The sequence below is a fragment of the Acomys russatus genome, chromosome 14 (assembly GCF_903995435.1).
Source record: "Acomys russatus chromosome 14, mAcoRus1.1, whole genome shotgun sequence".
Taxonomy (NCBI): Eukaryota; Metazoa; Chordata; class Mammalia; order Rodentia; family Muridae; genus Acomys; species Acomys russatus.
Window position 1 is genome coordinate 36,243,859 of NC_067150.1, and position 12,157 is coordinate 36,256,015.

The 12,157-nt window shown below is 44.8% G+C and overlaps 1 protein-coding gene across 5 annotated transcripts in view; it reads left to right on the forward strand.

The window, feature by feature from the left end:
• The window catches only part of Ddx6 (DEAD-box helicase 6), a 35,500-nt gene extending 33,040 nt beyond the window's left edge, over positions 1–2,460 (forward strand). For all 5 annotated transcript variants that reach the window (XM_051156302.1, XM_051156298.1, XM_051156301.1 and 2 more), the window contains exons 13-14: positions 368–550; positions 2,307–2,460. In XM_051156302.1, the coding sequence (XP_051012259.1) occupies positions 368–543 (176 nt within the window). In that variant the 3' untranslated portion in view covers positions 544–550; positions 2,307–2,460. The remainder of the gene's footprint in view (positions 1–367; positions 551–2,306) is intronic.
• The last annotated feature ends 9,697 nt before the right edge of the window (positions 2,461–12,157 follow it).

Here is a 12,157-nt window from a genome sequence, read left to right on the forward strand (position 1 = left end):
ACAGCACCCGAGAACAGCCCATGCCTGCTCAGTACACGTGATGTGCCAAGGGAAAGAGACTATAAGTTGTTTGTTTCTGCCATTAAGAATGGCACCAAGCTAGGTGTGGTGGCACACCTGGAATACCAGTACAAGGGGAGGTCGAGGCAGGTGGATCTCTGTGAATTTCAGGACAGCCAAGGCTACACAGAGAAACCCTGCCTCAGAAAAAAAAAAAGAAGAGGAGGAAGCACCAAATGAAAATGTTAATGCTGTGTGTTTTGCGACATTACAGACTTGTACAAACATGTTGCTTTAAGCCATTTTATTTGCCGCTTCTTGAGCTTTTTTCACACATTTAAAACTCATAAAGCACATTTATCTTTAGGTCGCTTTGGTCATCTTGGCTTAGCCATCAACTTGATCACATATGATGATCGCTTCAACCTGAAAAGTATTGAGGAGCAGCTGGGGACAGAAATTAAACCTATCCCAAGCAACATTGACAAGAGCCTGTATGTGGCAGAGTACCACAGTGAGCCTGTAGAAGACGAGAAACCTTAACAAGCACGTACGTACCTCAAGGGAGCGGACCCTTCAGATTTAGGAAAGAAATGGCTTCTTTTCCTCTGACCTGTTGGGGTAGCAATAGTTGCACCCAGTGTCATAAATAAGAATGAGAACCTAGAATCTCTTGGGTGAGGCAACCATGTCATTAGAGACTAAGCCAGTGCCTGGTTATGGTGGCACACATGCTTAATCCCAGGCAGAGGCAGGCGGAGCTCTGTGAGTATGAAGCCAGCCTGGTGTACAAAGGGAGTCCAGGACAGCCAGGGCTACACAGAGAAACCCAAAAATAATAATAAAAGAGAGAGAGAGACCAAGCCAGCGCTATTCCTGAGATAGCATCCTCAGCGTGGTGATGTGTGTCACGCCTAATGCAGATTTTGGGCATTGGCAGTCTTGGTTTAAAAATATTTCCTGCCCCCCTTTTTTAGCCCCCCCCCCCCCCCCCCCCGTGTGTGTGTGTGTGTGTGTGTGTCTCTCTCTCTCTCTCTTAAATGGATGTGCTAATAAGTTAGGTAAAATTGCCAGGCGTGGTGGCGCACGCCTTTAATCCCAGCACTCAGGAGGCAGAGGCAGGCGGATTGCTGAGCGTTCAAGGCCAGCCTGGTCTACAAAGTGAGTTTCAGGACAGCCAGGGCTACACAGAGAAACCCTGTCTCAAAAAAACAAAACAAACAGATAATGCTGTATGAAATTCTGAACTAAAATGAGGGTGTAAAGTAAAGTGCCCCTTCTGACACTTTGGTAGGGTTTGGGAGGTGGTGGTTTATTTTCAAGTTACAGAGTACTTTTTTTTAATTTAGGGTTTTGTTGTTGTTGTTGTTTTTTGTTGTTGTTTTGTGGGTTTTTTTTTGTTTTTTTTTTGTTTTTGTTTTTTGGAGAGGGCCTGTCCTGGACTCGCTTTGTAGACCATGCTGGCCTTGAACTCACAGCAATCCACCTGCCTCTGCCTCCTGAGTACTAGGATTAAAGGCATGCGCCACCATGCCTGACATCGGATTAAATTCTTTAAATTAGGGATTTAGCCCAAGGCAGAGCACTGTCCACCATTGAGTCTCCAGGCCTGCCACAATGCAGTAACTGTTACTGTAGTTTCAGAGAATTTCTCAGCCCTGTATGGTGTTAACGCTGTAATGTCAACACTCTGGGAACTTAGAATTGGGAATTTTGAAGTTACTCTGGGCTATACAGCCTTGTCTCCCAAACAAAAGGCCCTTTCTGTATTACTTTTTCACTTTGTTGTTGTTGCTGTTGCTGCTGTTGTTGCTTATTTTGTTCTATTTTTGAGAGAGGCTCAGGTAGCAAAAAGTGCCTTCAAACTCCTCATCTACTGTAGGATGGCCTTGAAAACTAGTCTCTAGTCTCTGTGGTCCACTTCCCAAGTGCTGGGAGTAAAGATGTATACAACCAAGCTTGGCCTCTTAGTTGCTGTGTGAACACTGTCTACAGTTAGAATTTGACAATCTCATTCTGTCCTGGGGTGTGTGGGGAAAGTCGTTGGTTGGTTTTTCTGAGACAGTCTGTAGCCCCAGCTTGACGGAAACAAACTCACAGTGATTCTCTTGCCTCAGCCTCCTGAGCGCACACATTTACATGCTGAGCCGCCACCTCCAGCTAAAGTTCTCTTATGTGGTTTCCTGTCCTGGTAGATACTAGTAGTTTCTGGAGAAAAGTTTGGGATAAGGGTTGTGAATACATGTCTCTTCATTTTATGTTGTTTCCATGGATGTTAATTTTAAATTTCTAAACTTTTTCTGTAGGCTTTGACAAACTACAGAAGGCTCCTTGGATCTGTGACACATCATTTGGGGGGGGGGTGCTCTTCTCTTTGTGGGTTTTTTCATCTTTATTTTGGAACTATGAAGAGTTATATAAGAGCTCAGACCTTTTTCTTTTTTCTTTTTTCTTTTTTTTTTTTTTTTTTTTTTTTTTTAATGGTGAAGAGAAACTGAAAAGAAGAAATCGACCTTTTTTTTTCCACTTGTTTGCACTGTGTGCTGACTGAATATTCGTTGCACTAACTGCTGGTTTTTAAAAATGTTTTCTGGGGAAAGGGGACAAGGAAGGAGAAAAAGAAAAGGGGAGAAACCCTAAAAAGAGAAGAGTCTCGGTGAACACACATGCCTGTCTGCAGTTCTCCAGTAGCTGACTCTACTGCATTTCAACTTCTCCCTGGTTATCCATCCGTTTTTTAAGCCTGAAGAGCTTACTGCTTATTTGTGCGAAGTGCCTTATGCTACAAGACCATTAAGAATATCATCTTTTACACACAGCCCAAGGAACCAACAAAGTCATGTTCTATTTTCTTTCTTTCTTTTTTCCTTTGCCTCTTCACTTTGGTTTCAAGTTGAAGTCTCTCTTCCTATTCTACCAGTACTCGTGCCCAGGGCCGGAAGGTGGACTAGTGATGTTAGCGCCATTTTCCTTTTCTTTATATGGAGGAGTTGATTCACAACTGCAGTCCATCCACACTGTAAATACATGTATTTAAAAAAACAGTACCAAGTAAAATTTTCTTCTGGGCTGAGTAGACGCACCATCGTCGCTCCCAAAGGAAAGAGCAGCCTCTCACTGCAGGAGCCACATGACAAGCCTCTGTGCTCTACAGCAGAACACTAACCTGGCTCACACGTCTCCATGAGCAGTAAGGCACTGATGCAAAGACTTGTCGGAGCCTGACCCTCTTTCCTTCGTGGCAAAGCGCGTCCTGTAGAAAATTGGATGTGTATACTTGTATAAACTTTGTAAATAGGTTTTTTTCTGGGTTCATATATATATATATATATAAATATATATATATACATACATATATATATTATTTTTTTTGGATGAAGGTTGCTGGGATTAAGGGATTAGAGTGATTATGGGAGCAGCTAAAGATGAGAGGGGCTCAGTTTTCTGCAACACTAAATTCTAAAAACTGCTTTGGCCTCTAACTATAGGAAGCAGACCTCTGCAGGGCCCTGTGTTGGAAAAGGGCCCACACGCCCAGGGTGCACTGTTTGCGCCACACTGCTCATGTGGTGGTCTTAGCAGAGAGCAGGGAAGCTGTAGAAATCTGTGGTTCCTGAGGGCTTTGAGAAGCTCTGTGATTTGGTTCTCCTGTTCTAAAAATTTGAGGAACTTCCCAAGTTCTGCAGAGGGGAACAAAGATTCCTCTTCCTTGAAGTATGATAAGTGTATGGAGAGCAGAGTGGTGTAAAGTGGGCGTCTGCACCTCCCTCAACCAGCACGGGCCTCGGCGCATAGTTGTCTGTGTGGGAGTGAGTAGCTCTGCCCGCCCTGATACATACACTTCTGCAGGAATGGGCTACCCCCGAGAGCTGTTAACTTCCATGCTGCAGGAAGCTGCTTGCCGTTCTCTGTGCCGGACAGGAACTGTCATTGTGCGTTGTACATTGCTGGCAGATGTGTTAGGTGGGTAGTGTTGCTTTACATTGTGCCCCTCCCAACATGCTTGATGTTTGGCCTGATCTCCAGGCAAAAGGAGTGAGATGAATCAAAACCAGTGAACTTTTTTTTAAAAATTGTTTTTAATTCCCTTTTAACCCAGTATACTAGGTCAGTCAGGAGGCATCTAGGGAACAAAAAAAGGAAAAACAAAATTTTAAAAATTGATTTTCATATTCCATCATTTTCAAAACCTTAAACTATGACAAGGTATGTCGTGTATGCTTCCATGCTTAACTCACCTGAATAAAGGGATCTGTTATTCAAAGTTGCTTTTCGACTTTGCCTAGTACTAAAGCAAAATTACTCGTGATTTATCCCAAATTCTTGGGGATTAAAACCCTACAGATGCCTCCTGATCAGACATATCCGTGACCCCATAACAACTGTAGCAAGAGCTGCACGGTACAAACCCCCAAAAGGCAAGTCCAGTCAGTGTTGGTTACTAAACATAAACCAAATTAAGGAAGCCACTTTTTTAGGGTAGGGGAGGGGTCTTAAAATCTCTTTTGACCAACAAATCTTGCCCTTGTACTGATGCAGCTCTCCTCCTTCCTGCCTTCGGCGAGATGAGAGGGGTCTTCATGTAGAACATGAGCAGGAAAAGGAGTATAAATGCAATCTGTTATCTCGCCAGAGGGCATGTGGTCACTCACCAGAAAGTGCAGTCTCTTGCCACCCTTGGACTGCTCTGCCGGGTGCCACAAACCAATGGGTCCCTCTTAAAGCACAGAGTCCATATGGAGAGTACTCTGAAGTGCAGCCTCTGCTGAGGTGTGGCACTTGGACTAGCTGGGCACCCGTGAGTCACTGTCTAGAGAGGCAGCAGAGCGGGTGGTGCTTAGCTCACAGGAGCTGTTAATGGGAAGATGCCCTACTGATCAGGTCAAAGCCTGGTCTTTTTTTTTTTTTTTTTTTTTTTTAAATCCCTCCTAATAAGGAACTGCTACTATTGGAAATTCTTTGAGGTTCTTTCCAGCCATTTTTAAAGTAATTGTTATGGGTTTTGTTGTTGTTTGTTTTTGTTTTTCCAATGGTTCATTTGGGTGTGAACTGTGTCCCATTTTTAATATTCAAACTATATCCACCTCAGTGCTTTTAGCCTCTGGTCATGTGGTTGTGTAATAAGTTACACACACCTCGCTGCCTCAGGGCCTGTTTTGTTTGTCTTTCCCTTTATGTTCTGAACATGAAAGAAACTTTCTTAGGAATGGGATACATTTACCGTAAAATGATTTTTTCCTGGAAAAGAAAACCTAACTAGTTCTAAATTATTTCCAAATTGGTACCAGCATCATAACATTGGGTTGGCCCCAAATGGTGGGGTGGGTGGGTGGGCATCATAATTCGTTTTCAGAATGAGATGAGGGCATCTTTCCTGGGCCTCCTGCTTTGTGTTAGACGGCATCGTGCTCTGTCAGCACAGCACAAAGCTTCGAGTGAAAAGTGTTGGAACAAAACATCTCATTCTGATGATTTGGTTTTTTTTTGTTTGTCTTTTTTGTTTTAATAGGGGTGGGAGGGGAGGGTACTATGTCCCAAACGGGAGGGTGTCTGCACTAAGGATTTAGAAACACTTTGGAAGCTCATAACCTCATGGGAAACTGCCTTTAGCCACACTCCTGACCTTTAGATGAGTAACAAAAAGATGAAATAAGTTCTTGGGAATTAAGCCATGTTATTTTAATTGGATACATTTTCTTCAACTTTCTGTGTATCTTTAAAATTGTTACTGTGGAATGATTTTCTTGCCAAATATCTTTGTCAGGCAAAATTATTGGCCTCATGGGAGGTGAAGTAAGCCAGCTTTTGGGTGAATTTATGTGGACTTTGGTGAGTTTGTAGTTCTTTATATTCATAAAGATAGTTTTTTAAAACTCCCAAAGCAAATCTATTTTCTTCTCTAATATAAAAACTCATCTTTGGAATAAAGAGTTAAGTGTCCAAGGGTTGTAACAGTTATGAGGTCAGAGGGAGCTAGCTTGGCCTGGCCTCTGCCCCTCTACAGCTGACAGACTCCAACAGAGGTGTATTTAAATCTCCAGTAGACAAGAGCTGGCCGGGGAAGGGAGGGGTGGGCCTGGGTTAGTGAGATACAGGCTGCTGTATTTTAACCAGTGGTTCGTGGGGAGGGGTGCCTGGAGAATACAAAGTCACTTCCCTTTTTTTTTTTTTTTTTTTTTTTTTGAAACAAAACAAATTAGAAAATTAAAATTTTTGTTCAGTAAAAATAAGAAAATTCTAATGTCCCTAGCCACAAGGGACCAATTCCACTTTGAACAGTGGGAACTTAAATTTTTGAAAACATTTGGGGAAAGGGAAAATTGGCTTTAATTGGCAAATGTTCCAGTGGGGGTGTGTGTTTTGTTGGGATGTGTTACATTGTATGTACATGTCTATGGACGGAGGCTTACCAAGTTTATACACGGTTCAGAAAAGATGATTGGTAAAATCTTGACTATTTGTTTTTGTTAATTTATCTCAATAAAAGCCCACTGGAACTCCAGGTGTCTTGCATGCATGTTCTTGAAGCAGGCTGTGCCTGTAGGAAGTACAATTTTACCATTGTACTTGAGGTTATGAGTCCTATTCTCAACAGGCTTCTTGTGAGCCTAGTTGAATAAACTTGAAGGCTTCTGTCGTCCACCCTACACTTACTGCTGTGCACACAAGTTTTAATAACAGAGGTGAAGAGCCAGGATCCATTGGGATTCTAAGTCCTCACCTCAGCTCCCAGAATTAGTCAGGTGTAAAGCCGAACATACTCGCAAATCTTAGATAACTACAAGGAACAGCACAGCTGTCAGAATCCCCAGAGACAGTCCTTGCCAGTTCTCCCCGGGAGTGCGCAGGTGCAGGAAGATCTGCTAGGAAAAGATCAGCCTCGAGTGGAGAAAAGGGGACTGCAGTCCACAGAACCACAAACCGATTGTAAACCAGCAGCCCTCACCACGTGTGGTGCACCACGCTCGCCTTTAATCCCAGCATGAGTTCGAGGCCAACCTGGTCTACAAAGTGAGTCTAGGACAGCCAAGGCTACACAGAGAAACCCTGTCTCGGAAAACAAAAACGTGGCCCTTGGCCTTCTAATGCTACAACCCTTTAATATGGTTCCTTATTTTGTGGTACCCCCAACCATAAAATTGTTTTAGTTGCTTCATAACTAACTTGGCTACTGTTAAGAATTGTAAACATCTGTGTTTTCCTATGGCCTTGAGTGATCCCTGTGAAAGGGTCTTCTGAACCCAGAGTGGTCTTAACCTACAGGTAGAGAACCATTTGTAAACTAGGAAGTTGAGCCCTAACAATATTGTATACAAGCACAAATGTAGGGCTCAGCTGAAAGATGACTGCTCAGAGCACTGTAGGACTGGGGCGGGTGGGGGAGACCCCAAAGTAGATGCAGTCTGCTTTGCTTGTTTATTTTGAGAAAGCTTTGTATGCATCCCAGGCTGGCCTTCGACTTTCCTTCCTGCCTCTGCCTCAGAAGTGCTGAGGTTTCAGGCAGGTGCCACCACACCAACAATTGATTTGTGCCAATGCAAAGAGTTCTGTGGGAAGAGGGCAGTAAAGAATGCTGGCCTATGGGACTGGAGAGATGGCTCAGTGGTTAAGAGTTCTGCCTGCTCTTCTAGAGGTCCTGAGTTCAAGTCCCAGCAACCACATGGTGCCTCACAACCATCTATAATGTGATCTGATGCCCTCTTCTGTAGATAAAGCACTTGCTTACAATAAATAAATAAATTAAAAAAAAAAAAAAAAAGAATGCTGGCCTATTGGACATCCATATTGCGAGAAAAATCTGGCATCTGGCAAGGCATTGTACAAAAAAAAATTGGGCCATAGGAAACAGTGTAACATGCGTAAAGTCTGGAGGTTGTGTCAGAAGGATCCCAATCTTCTCCATCCCTTCCTGTTCCCTCTTCCCCTCAGAAACTCTTGAGCCTGCTGGATTTGGCCAGCTAGGCATGATTGTGGAGTACAACGTTAAGTTCTGTTTTAGGATAACCCGAGTTAGCACTTAGTTCAGGATTTATGATGTGCCAATGTTGACAGTTTGTATGTATAGAAGTCACAGCAGGTTATCCACCTTGAGACTCGGCTCTGTGCTACATTGTCATAAAGGCATGGGCACCCGTCCTTGGCCTAAGAACCATTTGAGATTGTAGGTAGGATGTGCTGTGAGAGCGTAGGGAGTTCCCATAGTATGTGTTACCAAGTCAGCATGCTGTGAGCTGCCCACCACAAATTACATGTCACCTAGTTCATTACGCTACCAGGCAGCTTTGAGCTTTGTTGGTCCAGAAGTTTTGGCTCTCAGTGGAGGAATACCTCCATCGGGGGATTCAGCAGTGGCTCTGTTAAACTAGAAACAGGCTCTCCCTGGCCCGCTTGGGGTAAAGGAACCAACAGGCAAAATGCTACATCCAGTGGCCGATCTTGATTGGAAAAATTAAACTGGGTTGTGGCTATACTCAGGATAAGGAAGAACATGTCTGTAACAAGGCAGATCCCTCAGGGCTTCCATCCAATATGATGATAAAAGTGACAGTGTCTTAGGGTAGGCTAGACAGCTCACAGGCCAGATGACTAAAGGACGACGGTTTGGGCTGGAGATATAGCTTAGTGGTAAGGTGCTTGCCTAGTACGTGCAAGTCCCTGGGTTTGATCTGTAGGTCTGAAAAATAGTTTTGTTTAAATTAGGGGGAAAAAAAAAAAGTGGTTTGTTTGAGCACAGGGTTTCAGGCCAAGAGCGTGCAGGAAGCAAGGTGCAGTGAGCATTTGTGAGCATCCTGCCAGTTGCAGAAATGAGGACTATTACAAGGTTCTGAGCATTTCTTGCTTTATTAATCAATTCTCTTTTTTCTTCTTTCCCATTCTCCTACCATGTAAGCTAAATGTCTTAGTCAAAGGAGGCCTCTGTCTCAGCCAAAAGAGGAGGCTTGAACATGGCCTGAGGAGAAAGTGACGTGGAAGAATTGGTATCCTCTCCTGCAGAGAAGTTTGGCATATTTTTGATACTTTGTTTTGTGAGACAGCAGCTCATGTATCCCCAGGCTAGCCTTCAGCTCAGTGTGTCTAAGGGTGCTCTCAGAACTCCAAATCCTAATGCCTTTCTAGTCTCCAAGTGCTCAGATAACAAGCATATGCCACCATGGCCAGTTTATATTGTTCTGGGAATGCAACTCAGGCCTCATGCATGCTACAAGCTGAGCTATATTCCCAGTTCGTGTAAGAGATGAGAATATTAGATAAATAGGGGCTGGAGAGATGGCTCAGAGGTTTACAACACTGGCTGTTCTTCCAAAGGTCCTGAGTTCAATTCCCAGCAACCACATGGTGGCTCACAAGCATCTACAATGAGGTCTGGTGCCCTCTTGTGGTGTGCAGGTGCACATGCAGGCAAAACACTGTCTACATAGTAAATAAATCTTTGAAAAAAATATGTGGCAAACAAACAGTGTCACTTTGACATGAAAATGACATCGAACTAGAAGGAAATAAACAGGGATGAACATCCAGAGCTTCCTTACCCGAAAATATAAGGAGAGAGAAGAGAGAGGGAAACGACAAAAGGAGTGAAAGGAAATGGATGGTGGTTGAAAGTTGTCAGAACTAATGAAAGATATAAGGCCCAGATTGATTCAATAGCCGTTGAAATGCTGTCTTCTCTCCCCTTACTCTTTTCTTTTGACAAAGCCATGCTACGTTGCTTAGGCTGGTCTTAGTCACTGTGCTCAAGTGATGCTCTTACCTCAGCCTCTCCAGTAGCTGGGACCACAGGCTTGCATCACCACACAGGGCTAATGCTTGCTTCTAAATTATGCTGCCGTATGTTTCATGTCTTTCCAAGCAGTCTTAAATATTGGGCGGGTGTGTGTGTGTGTGTGTGTGTGTGTGTGTGTGTGTGATAAGATTAGCTAAATACAAGCTAATTAAGATAAGAATAGCAAATTCAAGCCAGGTGTGGTGGTGCACACCTTTAATCCCAGCACTTAGGAGACAGAGGCAGGTGGATCTCTGTGAGTTCGAGGACAACCTGGTCTATAAAACAAGTCCAGGACAGCCAGGGCTACACAGAGAAACTCTGTCTCGGGGGGGCAGGGGGGGGTGTGCAGGGGAGAAGTAAGAATGCCAAATTTTGGTTCATCAGAATCTGAGATAGTTTTGCTTATCCCACCTCCAAGTTTTTCTTTTCTGTTTTCATTCGAGGAGTGGGGGGTGGTTTGGTTTGGTTTTGTTTAGAGGCAGGGTCTCTCTGTGTAGCCCTAGCTGGCTTGGAAATCACTGTGCAGACCAGGCTGGCCTGCCTCTGCCTCCTGAGTACTGGGATTAAAGCTATATCTGACCTATTCCGATTCTGCTCTTGTTCACCCTGTTCATTCTGTCTCTTTTCTTCAACCCCTTGCTATTCTTCCTTGTCTCCTTCTCTTCTTTTTCCTTTCTCATCCCCCTTCCTCTCCTCTCCCTCTTCTTTTCTGGATCTCTGTTTCCCTTGCTGAGCTGTGGTTCTTGTGGACCTGGGCAGCCCCAAGCTGCCCTTCATGCTGTTTTGTTCTCATGTGAGCAGCTGGGCTAAGAGGCAGTGTGCATCAAGCAGACCAGGGCAAGGTCCTGGGACATGGTCCTGCTCCACTCTTCTGAGGCTGCTCTCTGCTTATCTGACTGTGCTATAGAGAGATTGCCCAAGTGAACTTTCTTCTCTTGGCTCAGGTCACAGGCTGGGGTCAGATAAGCAGGGGGCTCCATAAGGAACTGCTTTGTGATGGAGGCTGAGAAGGAGGCCCTCCTGGAGCAGCACTCTAACACCGTAGATCTCGACCCTGTGGGGGTCAAATGACCCTTTCACAGGGTCACCTAAGACCATCATAAAACTCAGATTTTACACTACAGTTCATAACAGTAGCAAAATTATAGTTATGAAATAGCAATGAAAATCATTTTATGGCTGGGCATGGTGGTGCATGCCTTTAATCCCAGCACTTGGGAGGCAGAGGCAGGTGGATCGCCATGAGTTCAAGGCCAGCCCTGTCTACAAGACCAGTCTGGGACAGGCAAGGCTACACAAAGAAACCCTGTCTCCAAAAACCACAATCTATGGAGTCAGTGTCTCAATTGAGGCACCCTCCTCTGTGATGACACCAGCTTGTATCAAGCTGACCTAAACTAGCCAGCATACCATAAATCATGCCCTAAACATACCTTCTCTCAAGGTCAGTGGAATATTCGTCAGCCACAAGATAGGCTACACAGTGGAACAGGAGGCTAACTGGTGTGTCTCCACCCAGAGACTGCCCTCAGCAACCTGCCTGTGGACCACATCACAACAGCCTTTGAAGAGAGCTGCCATTATCCCCACTTACCAAGAGAGGAAACTGAGGCTCCAACAAACTGTTATGACTTGGCTGCACTTATGGAGAACAAATGTGACCAAACCTGGCCTTGTGTCTCTGAGGCTTTCAGTAAGAGTGATCCGAGGTGAGTGGTCTGGGGACAGGCTTGGCTACCCCTTGCACAGGTGTCTCTGTGGCTTTAAGCGGCTGTAGCCACAGGTGGCACTGATTGAAAGTGAGTGGGAGGTGTGAGGACCATAGCAACTTCACCACAAAAAAAAAAAAGAATTGCCACAGTCAGGACCAGCTGGGCCCTGGCCTGCCTTTACATTTCTTTCTTCCACTGTTTCTCACCACAACAGAAACTGCTTATCTGCAGGTGTGTAGCTATTCTAGGAGAGTGAACGGTGTGTGGCTTCCTATTAGCTGTGGGGGGATCAGTCACACTACGGCTTGCCATCCCACGGCTGTGTCTCCTCCCATCACCGGATGCCTGCAGTTCCTCGGCTGGAAGCTGTTGTTCGAAGCTAGCCTTCGGGCCCTTTCTCCTGTCAGATGGGGCCAAGCCACCCAGCCTGGTGGGAGTTTTTAGTTTCCAAATGACTCCAGTTGGCTACATACAGCAGGACGGTGCGTGACACGTCTAGCAGTTGAATAGTTTGGTGTAAATAGACCCTTGTCATGGGTCATGACATTGACCATGTCAGCATTCTATGGTTGGTACAACGAAGTCACGTCATTCTGGCATCACGGAACCTCCAGGAAACTAAGAGTTCTTTGCCTGAGAGTGCCATGAAGTGCAGATGGCTGGAGCAGGTGCACACCTG